Source organism: Pyrus communis, chromosome 2 (genome assembly GCF_041283825.1).
Source record: "Pyrus communis isolate YQ-2024b chromosome 2, ASM4128382v1, whole genome shotgun sequence".
NCBI lineage: Eukaryota > Viridiplantae > Streptophyta > Magnoliopsida > Rosales > Rosaceae > Pyrus > Pyrus communis.
In genome coordinates this window covers 4,340,119-4,357,554 of record NC_142566.1, presented here as the reverse complement: position 1 = coordinate 4,357,554, position 17,436 = coordinate 4,340,119, and the positions used below count along the sequence as shown (strand labels likewise).

Below are 17,436 nucleotides of genomic sequence, written 5' to 3'. Positions count from 1 at the left end.
CGAAAATATGAATTGATTCGGCAGGCTTTTGCTGAGTAAGTTAATGGGATTGTGTGGAGTGTGAGGGTAGTTTCGGTAAGTAAATTAGGTGTGTTAAGATTTCCCCCTTCTAAGTAGTAATTACTTAGTCTAAAGCAAGGTTTTCAATTCGCACAATTCAAATCAACAGCAATGGCATGGAAGTGCTCTACAGAAGGGCTTCTCTCACCTACAAGGTCATTGGGGGTGTTTACGACTTTTACTTCTTTGCTGGCCGACATCGTTGGGCTTTATCGACCAGTACACGGTGTTCATCGGCAGACCGTCCAGATGGCCTACTGGTCTCTTGGTATGTTCTGCTTCCTACCCTCTGCTTTGCCTTCATTAACTTACTCGGTTATTCCTACTTCTAGCTTTAGATTAAAAGCATTGGCTGTGTATATTTTTTTTAATTTTATTTAAACGATATACTATATTTAGATGCAAAACAGCACACCGTTTTAGTCAAATTGACCAAACCCAGATTAGCGGTTGTGTATTTGTTTAGAAAAGAAATGTTTTTGTTAGCGTCCCAACTCCCAAATCTTTTGTGAATGTTTTCGTTCTATTTTGTTGTGAGTTTGTGAATGATTTTTTATGTCGTTTTAGTATATAATATGGTTTGGTTAGTTCACCCAAGAAAAAGGAATGTGGATGTTGTCTCTGGAATCCTATCGTCATCTTCCTCGCATGCAAGGCTCTGGCCCTTTCAATTGAAACCAAAACGTGTTTCAGATGCCTAACACAACCTCTCACTACTCACTCACATCATTTGGTTTTTGTAATTTGAACTTTTCTTTCTGATAAATTTGTATGCTTTCTGGAATTTTTATGGCAGTTTTGGACCTTTTCTTTTCTGAATTTGTGTGCTTCTCTGGGGTTTTATGGCAGTTCTGAGGAAGAGCAAGAAAAAGGAAGAGCCATTATTAGAAGATCTTCCCAAAGAGTACTACGATGATGTGAGTGCCTTTATCCTTTAACTTGGCCAAATGGGTGCTCAATTTTCGTGTTTTTCTGTGATTATATGAGTAAATTTTTGCAATTTTTTTTTGGGTTTTGCCAAATTCAATGGTGGTATTTATGGGTGTGGTATTGATTTTCAGTTGACAATGATTTTGGGGAAATTGATTGAGTCTGCATTCAATGTAACTTTTTGTGCAGTTACATACTGACGAAATAGAATTCAATTTTTTCATTCCCTTCTTTTTTTAAATGCAGTTATATTTATGTGATGATTTACAGCATATATTCATCTTTTAGTTTCTAATTCTTCATGCAGTCTAAGCCATGAAGGATTTGATAAACCCACAATTGATAACAATGTGCGATGGCACCAACGGTTTTGGACAAGGAACAAATAAGTACCATTTTGCTTCATTGTTCCAAAGTATTATGTAGAGATTGCTTTAATATCTTGGCTTCTTGGCTGTATGCGGGGTGTCCGAGATAGGATTTAGGAGATTTGGTTTAGGGTTTGCAGAGAGAGAGGGAGAGAGAGGGGGGGTCTCCAAGAGAAATGTGGGAGGATTTAGGCGAGGGATTTCAGGGATTTGTTTAGGGTTTCTTTTCTGCAATTTGCAAACAGAGAGAGGGGACAAGGGTGAGAGAGAGAGATGGGAGGATTTTCTGCGAGGGTAAAGGGAACGGGTAAGGGAGGTATGGGTATGGGTAGGGGATGGAAAAGCATTTCGTTTTCCATTTGCTTCCTGAAACCCGAGGGATTTCTGCGATTGCAGATAGAGATTTTCTTATTATGAATGTTGTCTGTTCTTTTACAGGAAACTCTAGAAGCTGACATTAGGATGTTCAGGAAGAAACAGACTTTTAAAACGACTCCAATGCCAATCTTCTATCAAGAGCCTCCACCTCCTAAAGCGGACCTGAAGAATTTATTCTTTTTTTCTTTCAAAATCGCAAATGGCATGATGTATATTCTTTTGTTCATGTTCAATTCCCAGTTCTCTGGTGAGTCTAATTTCATGCTTTAGTTTGGAGAAATTTTTGTCATATATAGAAAAGTGGTATGGCTATTATATGATTGGCTGACAAATAATGCCTTTAGCACTACCTTCTCTCTCACTGAGCCCTAGCTTAACCCCTCCTCCGCTGCCGCTAACCTGCGCCCTCCACTGCCCGCACTTTGAATCGTAACTCTCAGCTCAAATCCCTTTTAGTTTATTTTCTCATAATTATTGTTCGACTTTATTTAAATTTTGTTTTCTGTTCGGTGTATAATCAGGTGCTCTAGGTGTACACACCAGTTCAATCTCCACCGTCCGGTCATCATCGAGGAGGCAACGGAGTTCTTCAATGAGTCTCAGATTTCACTTTTGACAGTTGCAAATTGGTGCTTTACTTAACTCTTTTTTTCCCCCCTTAATTTTGTAAAGTTTAGGCCTTTTCTTAAATTTTAATTAAAAAGAAATATCGTTCTGGTATTGGTTAGTTTTGATCTTGAGATTATCTGGGTTTGGTGTTAGTGGGGATGGCGGTGTCGCGCAAAGTTAGTTGTTCATGGCTCACCGGAAAACCCCCTGATTGGGCTTTATCAGGAGGGAACTCATAATGTAGTAGATATTCCTCAATGCAAGGGTCCCAATCCTAATGACTTTATATTTGATATTTAATCCTTGGATTAGTGTTAAATTCTATATTTTTTTAGTTTAATTTGTGTTTTCTTTTCTGTTTTTGCAGCTCAACCGTCCAAGTATAAATGCTGCTGTGGAGCTGCTTAAACAAGGTCCCTTTTCGGTTATTAAAACTCATTGTTACCTGCTTTCATTTCCAGTTTTTGAGTCTTCTATTTGTTTGCTTGCTGCAATTATTCAACTTATGCCGCTATAATATTTGTTTCCTTCTGTTTTGTCCTTTGCATTAACTACCATTTGGATCATGTGAATGACAACTTTCATGTATATTTCGAATAATGAGCTGTTTATTGCTGTTAATCTTTTGATCACTGTATATGTTGCTAATTTACCTTCTCAAACAACGCACATATAAACATTGATATATAAAACTTATTTATATGTTAATAGTACAGTTTCTTTGCTTCTGACTTTGGTTGAACAACAACATTTTCTACTTTCTAGAGTTCATCCTCTTTATTTTAGCCTGAGCCAACTCACTCAACTCTGTTCGAAGCTCTTCAACTTTTTCGCACAATTGCTCAAATATTCCTACTCTCAAACATCTTAGATCCCTCACTCACCCGTTTGGCATTGATGCCCCAAAGGTATATTTCTCTCATTGCTTTCAAAATTCAGTATATATATATATATATATGCTGGCATGTATGAAGACATTCACATATGGTAGAACTAAAGGTACGGTAGAATGCTCAAATAATGGAATAGAGTCAAGATTATGATGAGAAAGGACAGTAAATAGCTATCACTATGTGAATGTCTTATTTTCTTTCACCATGTAATAGCTATCACTAACTTTTGTTTTTACTGTCTTATTGTATTTCCTATGTTGAGAGATAGAACTAAAAGGACAGTTAAATGCTTGAATAATGGAACAGAGTCGAGACTATGCCCGAGGTATCTGGTAATCTTTCTACTTTACCAAAGCCAATTGCAATTTGTTTTGGAACAAAGAAAGATGCTCTGTTAATCTAGGGATATGTCACCCCTTTGTTTTTTGGATAGGATTTGGTGCATTATCGAATAAGAGCTTTTTTTCTTTAGAATTATCAAATCAGTGCTTATGTATGCTGTTTGCAGATGTTACAATAACAACTGCAAATACAAGTTGAGAGGAAGATCATATTCCTTTTGTGGTGCAGCTGGGGTTTTTTTATCATATGCGGTGCTTTTCGTTGTATGACCATATGAAGCTGCAGATGCAAATATTTCTTAAGGTAGTCTTCTTCATTACGCATACTTATTACGCGTTTGTTTTCTGGAAGTTCATTCCTGTTTTGGGATGTTTGAATATACAAGCATTCTTTAAATTACAATATTTTATTAAGTTAAACTGTTTAAATTACTTCTTATTTATAATTTTAGCCCTTGCGCCACTTTGAGGGACTGCTGGTATAGCTCATAGCAATTGATGTAAGTCCCTTACTTTCGTAATACGGTACTTGGAGTGACTGCTGTTAGAGCTCATAGCAATCGCTGTAAGTCCCTTACTTCCGTAATACGGACACTTACATTTATGATCTTTTTTGTGTTAAGAAGCTACATTTATAACTTATAATCGTCTTACGTAGAGCAACGCATATGTATATCGAATTTACCTGTGTTACTCGAACAATTTGCTTTTCAATTCGCGAAGGGAATAAATAAAATCCAATATCTGTGTAAAAGTTTAGTTTCCAACTTCCTAGCGGTGAAAATGTTGCCCTTTCTGCAGACTACATCCTTTCACACACTCACTTTGATATGGTTAAACCTATATATTCAAGATTTTGATCTCAGTGTGATTTGGCAATACTTTTCACCTAATATTCCTCTCTCTCTCTCTCTCTCTCTCTCTCTCTCTCTCTCTCTCTCTCATGAAGGCACTCATTGCATTAAAAAAAGGTTCCCAGTTAATCAAATATAGCCGGAAAGGGAAGCCAAAACTTCTTCCATTCAGAATTTCAACTGTGAGTAATTTCCTTCAGAGAAGAACAAGTTTGAATCATTTTTTTGTAATTGTGTATATTATAGTTCTTTGAATGAAAATCCTAATTTTGTACAAATTACAAGGTATGTTATCACCGTCCTTAATCTACATATATGCAATGTGCAAAATTACATCTGTTCTCAAGAATGAACCTGTTTTGTTCCATCCTTCTGTTAAGGATTATAATTTGTATAGAATTTATAAGTTTTCTATCTTTCGGGCTCTTTTGGGTTACTTTATGTTTCGAACTAGTTGGATTTAGCATTCTTCACAAGCTTTGATAATTGTTTAATTTCTAAGTTTTGTTTCATGCAGGGTTGATTTACAGTTTGACATTCTCGACGATGATGATAATGGAGTTCAGGATTATGTTTCGCCCCGAACAACAAGGACGGATATGCTGTCTATGCCAACAAGGGGGTAAGGTGAGATATAGTTTTCGTCATGTCTTTATGGTAGTAGCTTGGCATTTTCCAAGGACTTTTAATTGCTGATGCATTGTTGAATACATTAAGAATGATGCGGTAAACCGGAGAGGGAGTCATCAGCTTATGGATATGTTGTAATCTTTTCGCTACGTAAACAAACATGTTAAGACATCAATTCTAAAAAAAACTTGGTCTGCTACTTTACTCATGGTGCTGTTGGTTTACTCCTACGATAATACCTAGCTACAACAAAAACATGTCCTTAACTGTGAGAGGAATCCTCCTGTGTGACTTTGGTTACCGATTTATGATGAATATGATTTTCGTAGCTTATTATCAGGACAATGTTAATTTCACTTGATTATTTCACATTTTCCAGGTCAATCTTTGATTTTGAGTCTTTCCGAAAGCTGCTATCATCTCCAAAACCCTTATTCTGGTATGTAGATAGCTGCTAAGTGCCGCAGCTCACTCATTGTAGCATGCCCTCTGTGGCAAGCAAGCATTATAATTCCACTTTGTGGATTGATATTAAGTTGGCTTATGGAATAATATAAGGTCGTGTCATGGTTGAACATTTCTACACTCTTTATAGCCAGGATTATTTTCTTCTTTGTGAAATTTTGACCTCTTGCTCTTCAGTTAAGAAGCCCGATTACTGTTGCAATTTTATAGCATGTCACTAATAAATATTCGTGCATTATTTTGATTAACCAATTTTCTAGGAAAATGGCTTTTGTGAATTGTGGTTAGACATAGTATTTGAATTTTGTTTTTCCTGTTGAAAATTGCATGGCACAGTTAATAATTTCTCTATCATTATTTTGTTTGAACAATTAGCTTCTCTATCAAATTTGAAGTCCGGATATGCCATATAATTATAATAGTTGGGAAAGTTTCTGCAAATCTTTTTGTGACTTTTTTAATGGGTATATTGTTCCATTGCTTTCTTACGGGTATATATGTTTTGGCTATTTGAGAATGTGAATGAATATCGTGCTGCAGCGGAGCCGCTACTGGGATGTGACAGTAATTGCTGTTGTAAAGAGTCCCTATATGCTGCTTAAAGGCTGGTATCGACTGACTCATGATCTGATTACTCCAGAAGGTCCATTTCTTGAAATAGCTTGCATCCTTATTGCTGGTTTGACAATCATTCTGTGGCTAATTGTGGTTGTTTCAAGTATCGTGTTGGCAGTTTTCATGAACATTTTAATTGGATTGTATGCATCAGTTGTAGTCCTATCAGGTTTGCTTACACCAGACTAAAATCATTGTAATCTCCTTGGCTTTCAGGACACATTATATGTTTGAACTACATGTTTCTTCTGTTTCTTAAGGAAACATAACTTTTTTGGAAACCATCTCTTTCTAATCAAAGACGTTCAATTTCTTCCCACTCATTGTAGAGTGTCTTTATATGCCAGCTTACTTAAATGTATATAAAAGCAAAACTGATTATCTTATCAACCTTATTCACTCATGTATATCTCTGTTTGTTCATAATTGTGTTGAATTTATTCAACTTAAATGTGTTTTATTCATCCGATTACGCCTGAAACAACTGGTTTCCGCAGCAACTTGCAGGCGTAATTTCCAGTTTGTGTTGCATCCGACTTGGGATACGTGGACGAAGGAGCAAGCATTAGGTATAGTCGATCCATCATGGGATCAGTCATATGCTGCACATGAGGTTTCGTGATGCATCCAAATCAGTCTACTTTGCGTGCAAGAAACTGAATCGGATAGGCCAACCATGTCGGAAGTTGTTTTTCATGTTGAGTAATGAAACAATTCTTCCCTGTCCCAAGAAACCTGCATTTATATTACAATCCAGAAATCCAAACTCAAAAGTGTCAAAAAGAGAAATTTGTTCGATAAACAGCTTAACAATAAATGCGGTTGAAGCTCGCTAATGACCTAAGTTGTATGTTGTATTCAAATAAAAATTTCTTGCCATCGTCTTTTGTAATGTCATGTGTTACCAAACTTAAGAGCAACTCTATCGTTGCAAAGGTTCCCTCAAGTTATTCACTATTTAATTCATCCAGTGAACAGTAACTGACTTTTGTATCTCTACCTCTACACTGAATAGCTCTGGTAATAGGCAATAAAATATTAGTATTTTTTTTTTATAATTAATATTATATTATTTACTTTGTATAAATTAATATTAGATTATTAATTTATCTCCAGATCCTCCTCATTCTTCCTTCTTCTCTGCAGATTTCCTTCTTCCTTCTTCTCTGCAGATTTGGTTCTGCTTCTTCTTCTTCAATTATGCATCTTCTTCTTCACTTCCTTCTTCCTTCTTTGTTTGTTTATCAGAAAACTTCTTCAATTATGCATCTTCTCCGACAACCATCACCGAGGAAGTCACGACACCGGCTTCGGGAAAGCGCCACATCAACCCCGGGAAAGCCCACAATGCTAACTTGGCCTTTAAAGAAGATGGATTCGGAGGCTCTGGTGGGTTTGGGTCTGGAGAGGATCCTCTCCGTAGCTTCCAAGGACGACGAAGGTCGAGTAGCTGTAAGGTTGAGGCCCAAAAATGCAGAGGAGATGATGGCTGACGTCACCCTGACGTCAACCTTCTGTCACGTTGCCTTCAAGCTCTCAGGCTGGCAACTCGTGCTGGGCCTCTCCCTCAGGCCCGCTTGGGCTCCATCACCAGCATACGCTGGACCATCTCCCTCGGGCTATCTAGCCATGTTCCAAAGCCAGTCCACCGAGCAATAGCCCACGATGGAACTGCTCTAAGTGAAGAAAAAAAGGTCTTGGTTGTAATTTTTGGTAGAATGTTGATTCCTCTCTGGTTATCCGAGTTTAGTACAAAGAATGTATATCGGTTAATAACCGAAAAAAGTGTACCCCTGTTCCCCTGTTTTCCTCGTCTTGATACAGAGTATTCACAAATAGTCACCTGGAGTTGACCATACTAAGAATAACAGTCAACTAAGTAATGAGCGTGGTGAGTGCCGATGGATATGGAGATAATTAGGGGATTTAACAGTTTGCAGCTACGATGCATGGACACAAACATGGGGATATGACATGACACAGGGATACGTCAAGTTAACAAGAAGATTATTGTATGACCACAAGGTAATACAACACAACACGGGAATACAAGAAGAAACCACCTTGTCCATGCATTTGTAGTAACATGCATAAACGATTTTATCAACTAGCTATTAAATTTGTTTTAGGTTTGGAACTTGTGGAGAGAAGGCAATGCCTTGGAAATCATTGATTCATCTCTGGGTGAATTGGACCATGTCAACCAAGTTCTGATATGCGTCCAAATTTCTCAGCTTATGTGGGCAAGAGTATGCCATGGACCGGTCAAAAATGTCGGCGGTTGCTTTCATGCTAAGTAATGAAGAACCAGCTCCTTCACCAAAACAACTAGCATCAAAGTTATAACAGTGGAGATCCATCACCCAGTTTTTTTTTTTTTTTTTTAATTATTATTAAAGGGAGGGGAGAATTTGAAACTAGCCAACAATTTAGGGGAGGACGCAACTTCGAACCTAAGACACAATTTAGGTGAAATCCAACATCCTATCTACTAAGATATTAGACCACATGCAAAAACCCTATCATCCACCATTGAAGGAGAAAATTCTTTAAATGATGTGACATCGCTAAAGTTGAAGTCTTTTAAGATATTTCAAGTGCATTAACATGTAGGGCGCCATAATTATTGGTTACGATTGCGAATTTGCAAGGTAATTGAAGAGATATTATACTTGGACTAGTTAGCTAATTATGTCAATTGTGAGACGACGTACTATGGTGGAAACTTGAAAGCTAACAGACGCATTCACATCAATTAGTGTTTAAGAATGAGAGGTTTGTGGTCATCAAACTTCAGCATAGCATACGAAGCAGGTAAGACTTTTCATCTAGGTTTTGGCTGCTGTGATTCTTCGCACGCCAAATAAAAAATCCTAGAACTTTCCAAATTGGTCCCTTTCGGAGCCAAGTTAGTTAGCTCTGCCGTTCATTCGCATGCACAGAAACGTCAATTAGAAAATTGTCCTTATCAATCTACTGGATACAACTGGGGTGTGGTCAGAATTAATGAAGTGGAGATTTCGACATGTACGAAAGGAATTCGCGTGTGAATCCAACAACTGGAAGCCTTTAGCGTTGCGCAATCTCCAGAGAAAAATAAAATCCAACATTTCGGGCTTTTTGTTTCTGCTTGCCATTAAAAGAAGCAACCTTTTTAGCATTTAATCAACCCCTGAGAAACTAACCATGAATTCTACTAAATTCTTTTTTGTCATAATTAGATTGCTTAGCTTCCTTGTGATTCCTCCCTCCTCCATTTCTGTTGCCCTAGACGCCATTACACCAAACCAACCCCTAAGATATGACGACGTTCTTCTCTCCGCCACTAAAATCTTTGCACTAGGGTTTTTTAGCCCAGGCAATTCACATAACCGTTACATCGGAGTTTGGTACAACAATATTCCAATCCAAACAATCGTCTGGATTGCAAACAGAGACAACCCCATAACTCCAATTGCTGGAACTGGGCTCCTAGCTATTCATGGAGATCATGGAGGCCTGGTCATTTATGGGAAGGACCAAAATACCGCTCTTTGGTCTGCTAATGTCACAGTCTCTTCGCCAAACAATTCCGTAATAGCCAAACTTTTGGATACGGGAAATCTTGTATTGCTTGAGAACAATGGTAGTAGCCCAAGGGTGCTGTGGCAAGGCTTTGATTACCCCTCAGATACACTGCTTCCATTAATGAAGATTGGGCTGAACCGGCGGTCAGGGCTGAACAGGCGCTTAACATCTCGGAAGTCCCAGGAGGATCCCGGATCAGGGAATTTTTCGTATGAGATTGACCCAACCGGGTTTCCGCAGTTGATGCTTTTCAAGGGTCAAACCAAATGGTTTCGAGGCGGAACTTGGACCGGCCAGAGATTTAGCGGGGTCCCCGAATTTACAATTAATAGTGTCCGCAGCTTTGTGAACAATAAAGATGAGATGTATATGGTGTTTACTGTTCCAAATGGCTCAGTATTCACAAGGGGGGTGCTAGATGAATCGGGAATTGTTAAACGGTTCGTATGGCGAGATCAAGAAAACAAATGGATCGAAGTAAGCTCTAGCCCTAGTGAGTGGTGTGACTACTATGGACAGTGTGGTCCAAATGGTAACTGCGACCCATACAGTAATTACAACTTCTCTTGCCTTTGTCTGCCCGGATTTGAACCCAAGTCCCCCCAGGATTGGTATCTCAGAGATGGATTGGGTGGATGCCTGAGAAAATTGGGAGCGTCTACATGCCAAAAAGGGGAAGGGTTTGTTAAGGTGGCACGTGCGAAGGTACCCGACTCATCTACGGCACGTGTGAATATGAGTTTGAGTCTGGAAGGGTGTGAGCAAGAGTGCATGAAGAATTGTTCTTGCATGGCATACGCGCGTGCAGATGAAAGGGGAGGAGGGAAGGGTTGCGTGACGTGGTACGGGGACTTGATAGACACAAGAACTTTTTCAAATGTTGGGCAGGACTTGTATGTACGAGTTGATGCAGTTACTCTAGGTAGTCACTTTATTTTTCATTCTCGCAATATTTTGTATTGTACATTTTCTACCGTAATTTCTCTAATACAAGACAAATCTTGTTGGATAGTAGTTGCCCGGCTGTACTTTGCCATGATCCGCCTGGCTAATTACATCCTACAATTATCTCGCACATGATAAAACCCCATAATTTTCCTTTATTTTTTATAGTGATTTGCTACTGTTTACAGTTCACAACTGTTGAATTCGTTGGTTTTTTATTTTTATTTTATATCCTTGTAGCTCAATTTGCAAATGGTTCTGTAATTAGCAAGAAGGCAAGGCTGGCAATTTCACTTTTATCCGCTCTTGCGTTCCTTGGCCTGGTTTTTCTTTTGTGTTGGTTGGTAAGGAGGAAGAGCAAAGGTAAATAAATTTTGCTTCTCTATCTTAATTAGTATCCCTCTTGTGTCGGTCTCTATTACATCAACACTACAATAAACGACTACAGTCTCTAATATTAGTTGTAAGAATTGAGATGGTAAAAGACTTACTAGTGGCTACTGGGCGGGTATACTATGAGGGCTTTTACTCACTCTATTCTGTACAACTAATGCCAACGGTTATTGTAAGTTTTCTTGTAGTGTCGTGCAATACTGATTGTTTATGACCAAAAGGCTATAACATTGCATTGTTTTTTAATTATGTATTTCATGACAGCAGGCAGGCAGAGAAAAAATATGTTTTTCATGGAAGATAGAACAGATCTCGATGATCAAAGTAAAATAAACTCAGAATTACAATTCTTTGATCAAACAACCGTCGCAGCCGCCACAGACAATTTCTCTGTAGCGAACAAGCTTGGGAAAGGAGGTTTTGGCTCAGTCTATAAGGTAGTTAGCTTCTATAATTTTCCGAATGATGCATAACTTCAGGTTAACATAGAAGCTTGCAACAAACATGCAATTCATGTTTGATACCTTCAAAAATGAATGGTAACATAAGTGCTTGGATTATAATTCCAGGGTGTACTTCATAATGGAAAGGAAATAGCGGTGAAACGACTATCGAAGAATTCTGGTCAAGGAATTGAAGAGTTTAAGAATGAAGTTGTGATAATTGCGAAACTCCAACACAGGAACCTTGTCAAGATTATAGGTTGTTGCGTTGAAGATGAAGAGAAGATGCTAATCTATGAATACGTACCAAACAAAAGTTTGGACTCTTTTATTTTTGGTACGTCTTCTTATTTTTTCCTTTAATTTCGTTTTGAAACTAAAGTTAACAAGAATTGATTTGCTTTCAACTTCTTAATGTATTCAGATGAAACGAAAAAAAATCTTTTAGATTGGACAAAACGCTTTGAGATTATCTGTGGGATTGCTAGAGGGATTTTATATCTTCATCAAGATTCGAGATTAAGGATTATCCATAGAGATCTAAAGGCCAGTAATATTCTACTGGATGCATCTATGAGCCCTAAAATAGCAGATTTTGGTATGGCAAGAATATTTCTAAGGGACCAATGTGAAGGAAATACACATCGTGTGGTCGGAACATAGTAAGTTAATTAAATTTCATCAAAATTGAAGATATAAATTGGCTAGAACTTACCAAAATAATAGGTTAATAGTTCCACCTTCCGAGTACAAGTCTCACCATGATCTCTTTATACTGATGCAGTGGTTATATGTCACCGGAGTATGCAATGGAAGGAATTTTTTCAGTAAAATCTGATGTGTACAGTTTTGGTGTTTTACTGCTAGAAATCATAACTGGCAGAAGGAATTCTGGTTACTACCACAAAAAATATCCCCACTCAAATTTGGTTGGATATGTAAGCTAACTATAACCTATTTGTAAACAATGATTTTCCCTACTTTATTCATGCTTGGTTGATTTTTTCAAAACTCTTTTAGGTTTGGGACTTGTGGAGAGAAGGCAATGCCTTGGAAATCGTTGATCCATCCATAGGCGAATCGTACCATGTCAACGAAGTTGCGAGATGCATCCAAATTGGCCTCTTATGTGTGCAAGAGTTTGCTGCTGACCGGCCAACCATGTCGGCAGTTGTTTTCATGCTAGGTAACGAGGCAACAGTTCCTTCCCCAACACAACCTGCATTTTTGTTGAGGATGGGTTGTACTAGAGTAGATCCATCAACGAGTACTGAAGGAGCTAGTTCTATAAATGATGTGACATGTACAGAAATAGAAGCTCGTTAAAGAAGAGCGTAGGACTATCCGACATGTTCCACAATATATATATGTACACACACACACACACACACACACATATATATATATATGTGTGTGTGTGTGTACTAGTTTAGACTAAAGTGAGGAGGACGGTTTGAATTAGGCTTGACAATTTCTTGCACGACTTGTTAATTTGATACGAATTGATGCAAAAATAACAGACTTTGATTTAACCCATTAACGAATTTGGTCATTATCAGGTCACCATCCGGAACCTGTTAAGATAACAGGTATGGTACGAAAACGACAAGACGGCTTGTTTTTTCAAGTCTAGACAATAGGCATGATAAGTTCTTGTATGACCTGTTAACCCAACACGAAACGACATGAAAATAACAGGTTCTAAGTCAATCTATTAACGAGTTGGTTCGTTATCAGGTCACATGTTACAAACATGCTAAGATAACGAATTTGAGACGACAAAATCGGTTAAGAAAATGAGTATGACACAACATACACAACAAACACAATCCATTTTCCAAGTCCAGTTTAAAACCATGACGCACTGCCTTAAAAGAAAAGGCCGCAAATACCAAGGCATGTCGTACATACCAATATAATCCACCAGTTGCATATTAAGATAAGATATTTTGTATTCAACAATACATGAGATGACAATAAAACAACCCCTTAGACCATCTCCAATGGAAGTGTCAAATTATAATTGGTCTGAAATCTTACGTCAAATTTTATGTTTCTCCAACCAAATTGCCAAGTATCATTTTCTTATTAATGTAGGGTTTTAAATGGTTACATTTATTAAAAAAAAAATTGTTATACAATTTTTATTGGCTGAAATGCTAGTGTAATAAGAGATTCACAATTAAACTAATCAAAAATAAATTTGGCGTTGATATCAAATTTAACTCCTAATCACAAAGACTTTAAATTTAGTCAGCAAATAACACTTCAATTGGAAGGATTTTATATCAAATTTGGACAGTGACATCTCCACTAACCACTTTACTTTCTTAAAAGAAACAAACATCCTTGTCCAATGTAACCTACATTTACATAGTAGAAACATAACCTGCATCAACGTGGATGTAGTCTCAACTCGAGGTGAACCATGATATATCATTGTGTTCTTGTGTATTTGTGGAATTTGCAATCATATCTAATTTTTCTGCTGACCGGCCAACCATGTCGGCGGTTGTTTTCATGCTAGGTAACGAGGCAACATTTCCTTCCCCAACACAACCTACATTTTTGTTGAGGAGGGGTTGTACTAGAGTAGATCCATCAACGAGTATTGAAGGAGCTAGTTCTATAAATGATGTGACATGTACAGAAATAGAAGCTCGTTAAAGAAGGGCATAAGATTATCCGACATGTTCCACAATATATATATGCACACACACACACACACACACACACACACACACACACACACACACATATATATATATATATATATATATATATATATATATATGTACTAGTTTAGACTAAAGTGAGGAGGACGGTTTGAATGAAGCCCGACAATTTCTTACACGACTTGTTAATCTGATACGAATCGACGCAAAAATAACAGACTTTGATTCAACCCATTAACGAATTTGGTCATTATCGGGTCACCATTCGGAACCTGTTAAGATAACAGGTATGGTACGAAAACGGCAACACGGCTTGTTTTTTTCAAGTCTAGACAATAGGCACAACAATTTCTTGTATGACCTGTTAACCCAACACGAAACGACATGAAAATAACAGGTTCGAAGTCAATCAATTAACGAGTTGATCGTTATCAGGTCACATGTTACAAACATGCTAAGATAACGAATTTGAGACGACAATATCGGTTAAGAAAATGAGTATGACACAACATACACAACAAACACAATCCATTTTCCAAGTCCAGTTAAAAACCATGGCGCACTGCCTTAAAAGAGAAGGCCGCAAATACCAAGGCATGTCGTATATACCAATATAATCCGCCAGTTGCATATTAAGATAAGATATTTTGTATTCAACAATACATGAGATGACAATAAAACAACCCCTTAGACCATCTCCAATGGAAGTGTCAAATTATAATTGGTTTGAAGTCTTACGTCAAATTTTATTTTTCTCCAACCAAATTGCCAAATATTATTTTCTTATTAATGTAGGGTTTTAAATGGTTACATTTATTTAAAAAAAAAATTGTTATACAATTTTTATTGGCTGAAATGCTAGTGTAATAAGAGATTCACAATTAAACTAATCAAAAATAAGTTCGGCGTTGATATCAAATTTAACTCCTAATCACAAAGACTTCAAATTTAGTCAACAAATAACACTTCAATTGGAATGATTTTATATCAAATTTGCACAGTGACATCTCCACTAACCACTTTACTCTCTTAAAAAACAAGCATCCTTGTCCAATGTAACCTACATTTACATAGTAGAAACAAAAACTGCATCAACGTGGATGTAGTCTCAACTCGAGGTGAACCATAATATATCATTGTGTTCTTGTGTATTTGTGGAATTTGCAATTATATCTAAGTTGGTCCAAGATTGATCCAATTTTGTGCGCCAACAATACTCATCAAAAAATTATTTACTCATGAATTTAATTAGAAAACATATGGAATGAGAGCCTTAAGAGTATTGGGAAAATGATCTTTAAACTTGAAACGATACCAATTCCTGGTAGCATAGCTCCTTCCGGCCAAGTAGAGGGCGGTTCCCGCGGTGAAGGAGAAGGCGTAGAGAGTCTGAGAAATGAAAGAAACCCCAAGAAATGTTGTGATTTCAAAGAGATAGTGAGGGCATATAACAAGCTCAAACAAACCACCATTGGGAATCTTGTACTCCTTCTCTTCACCTGGCTTCGACCTCATCTTCGAAAGAAGGTAGTGATGGTACAAGTTGCCAGAAATTCCTATTACAAACAAGACGATGCCGGCGCTCTTCAAATCAATTGCCGGCTCTGGAAACCCTAGCACTTGGCTGCTTAGGTGTTGACCATAAATCATGCTTCCAGTCGACAACAAATAACTCAGACAGATCGGAATTGCTGTATCAACGCCCATTCCTCCACTATACTTGTGAATAAATTGAACCTATACATGTACATGCACATACATATATTATATATATGTATATATTACACACATATACACATTACGTATGTACGTACCTCAAGAATCCTTTTGAGAAAATGAAGGGTTAGAGCTGAAGAGAGCAGTAGAGATCTGACATCGTGATGGGGAAAAAACAGCAAGGATGTGACAGCAGCGACGAAGGCGGGAGTATAAGCAACGAGCATGCCTGCTCTACCGGACAATGTTACTACTTCTTGTTGCTTTTCAAGTTTTGGTGCAAAATTTTGAGGATTATTGAAATTCCAGAACTTGGAATACTGCATGTGCTTTCCTCTGATCTCTGAAATCCCAGCATTTGCTAATGACGTGAAGCTAATCACTGACATTGCTGTCATGAAAATAGAAGGAGGTGGTGGGAAAATAAGTGCCGAGATTATCGACATACTACTCATCACCATAGTTAATCTTAACCAAACTCCTGTAATCGAACAGCTAATGGTGGATTAGAGGACACTTTCTAGCTATTTAATCAGTCTTAATTTGTTCTAAACTACTCTCTCTCTCTCTCTCTCTCTCTCTCTCTCTCTCTCTCTCTTTCACACACACACACACACATATCTACTGGGTAGCTAAATGCTTTTTCGTTTTCCGGGGGTTATGGCTGGCTTGGCTACATGTTCCTGCCTTCTAGGCCACTGGTTTGTTGGCTATGCATCACATCGGGCGTCTTTGGAAGTTTGAATGGCTACTAGATAACCCATGAACATGTGTTGCTTTGGTAGACCACGTTGCACACTGCCTACCTACCTCAACCCCTTGTTTCATCCTCTTTTATTCTTTTTTTTTTTTCCTTTTCCCCAATGAAACAAACAACAATGCTAACTCTACAACATTTTGAAGGGATTTCTGTTCAAAAAACTTTGTGGTTGATTTAGAGGACTTCATGCTTATGATTGGAACCGTTCATATTAAATCACTTTGTAAGTAAGTATGTTTACATCAATGATTACTATACAGTAACTTATAATATGAACGATTCTGATCGTATACACGAAATTTTGTTAATCTGTCATGAATGTTTTGAAGAAGAATTCCTACACAATTTTGTAAACCCATGTATTGTTCAAAAACAAAATTAAGTTTAAGATGCTTCTGCAAGGAAACTGACTCATATGACACGAATATACCGCCACGATAGTGTCAGATGGTAATAAATAAGAAACTTCATTTTAATCCTTAGCAAATATGACTTTTAGACTAAAATCATGAGTAAGATCAAAATCTAATTTTAGTCCCTTGAGACATTAATCACTTCATTTATTAATATTATACTTTTGATGTTTTTAATTATTTCTCTTTTTCTTCCTAATTTTAATGTTAATTCCTAATTTTAATGTTAATTTTATTTCATTATAATTTTCATTTTCATTTCATTCATCGTAATATATTTTGTTGTAAACATTTAGATAAACTAATTTTTATTTTACAATATACTTCGATATAATTTGTCTTCCTCATTTAGGTACATTAAATTCATTATAATACATTTCG

The 17,436-nt window shown here is 37.3% G+C and overlaps 3 protein-coding genes across 19 annotated transcripts; 2 read left to right on the top strand and 1 right to left on the bottom strand.

Annotated features, from left to right (window-relative positions):
- Positions 1-88: 88 nt before the first annotated feature.
- Positions 89-7,124, top strand: LOC137748976 (uncharacterized). 16 transcript variants are annotated; one of them, XM_088682195.1, is made up of 16 exons: positions 89-328; positions 628-753; positions 910-977; positions 1,797-1,983; positions 2,081-2,165; positions 2,258-2,365; positions 2,465-2,610; positions 2,713-2,758; positions 3,111-3,570; positions 3,747-3,883; positions 4,032-4,144; positions 4,529-4,615; positions 4,951-5,060; positions 5,443-5,502; positions 6,069-6,171; positions 6,641-7,124. In XM_088682195.1, exons 1-7 carry the CDS (start codon positions 172-174, stop codon positions 2,496-2,498), a joined length of 765 nt encoding a protein of 254 aa, XP_088538321.1. In that variant the 5' UTR covers positions 89-171; the 3' UTR covers positions 2,499-2,610; positions 2,713-2,758; positions 3,111-3,570; positions 3,747-3,883; positions 4,032-4,144; positions 4,529-4,615; positions 4,951-5,060; positions 5,443-5,502; positions 6,069-6,171; positions 6,641-7,124. The 16 variants fall into 16 exon arrangements, with proteins under 16 accessions (XP_088538321.1, XP_088538336.1, XP_088538332.1 ...); XM_088682210.1 differs by having other exon boundaries at positions 2,713-3,253; positions 3,545-3,563; XM_088682206.1 differs by having other exon boundaries at positions 2,713-3,253; positions 3,545-3,570.
- A 2,084-nt stretch (positions 7,125-9,208) lies between these two features.
- On the top strand, positions 9,209-13,000 carry LOC137748975 (G-type lectin S-receptor-like serine/threonine-protein kinase At1g11410). Of its 2 annotated transcripts, none has more exons than XM_068489160.2 (7): positions 9,209-10,632; positions 10,896-11,018; positions 11,313-11,485; positions 11,618-11,828; positions 11,916-12,153; positions 12,276-12,429; positions 12,512-13,000. In XM_068489160.2, exons 1-7 carry the CDS (start codon positions 9,330-9,332, stop codon positions 12,815-12,817), a joined length of 2,508 nt encoding a protein of 835 aa, XP_068345261.1. In that variant the 5' UTR covers positions 9,209-9,329; the 3' UTR covers positions 12,818-13,000. The 2 variants fall into 2 exon arrangements, with proteins under 2 accessions (XP_068345261.1, XP_088538302.1); XM_088682176.1 differs by having other exon boundaries at positions 11,316-11,485; positions 12,512-12,999.
- A 2,113-nt stretch (positions 13,001-15,113) lies between these two features.
- On the bottom strand, positions 15,114-16,603 carry LOC137748872 (uncharacterized). Its single transcript, XM_068489059.2, has 2 exons — positions 15,981-16,603; positions 15,114-15,903 (listed from the first exon to the last, which is right to left on the bottom strand). The coding sequence occupies exons 1-2, from the start codon at positions 16,341-16,343 to the stop codon at positions 15,415-15,417; spliced, it is 852 nt and encodes a 283-aa protein (XP_068345160.1). The 5' UTR covers positions 16,344-16,603; the 3' UTR covers positions 15,114-15,414.
- Positions 16,604-17,436: the final 833 nt, after the last annotated feature.

What these genes read in the sequence shown, in the direction of transcription:
- LOC137748976 (XM_088682195.1), top strand. Translation starts at nt 172, where the DNA reads ATGGCATGGAAGTGCTCTACAGAAGGGCTTCTCTCACCTACAAGGTCA. An exon ending in GTTCAATTCCCAGTTCTCTG is followed by an intron (nt 1,984 to 2,080) that starts GTGAGTCTAATT and finishes TAATGCCTTTAG; the next exon opens with CACTACCTTCTCTCTCACTG. An exon ending in CTTTTGACAGTTGCAAATTG is followed by an intron (nt 2,366 to 2,464) that starts GTGCTTTACTTA and finishes GGTATTGGTTAG; the next exon opens with TTTTGATCTTGAGATTATCT.
- LOC137748975 (XM_068489160.2), top strand. Translation starts at nt 9,330, where the DNA reads ATGAATTCTACTAAATTCTTTTTTGTCATAATTAGATTGCTTAGCTTC. An exon ending in GTTTTGGCTCAGTCTATAAG is followed by an intron (nt 11,486 to 11,617) that starts GTAGTTAGCTTC and finishes TTATAATTCCAG; the next exon opens with GGTGTACTTCATAATGGAAA. An exon ending in TTTGGACTCTTTTATTTTTG is followed by an intron (nt 11,829 to 11,915) that starts GTACGTCTTCTT and finishes TAATGTATTCAG; the next exon opens with ATGAAACGAAAAAAAATCTT.
- LOC137748872 (XM_068489059.2), bottom strand. Translation starts at nt 16,343, where the DNA reads ATGGTGATGAGTAGTATGTCGATAATCTCGGCACTTATTTTCCCACCA. An exon ending in TTCTCAAAAGGATTCTTGAG is followed by an intron (nt 15,904 to 15,980) that starts GTACGTACATAC and finishes GTACATGTATAG; the next exon opens with GTTCAATTTATTCACAAGTA.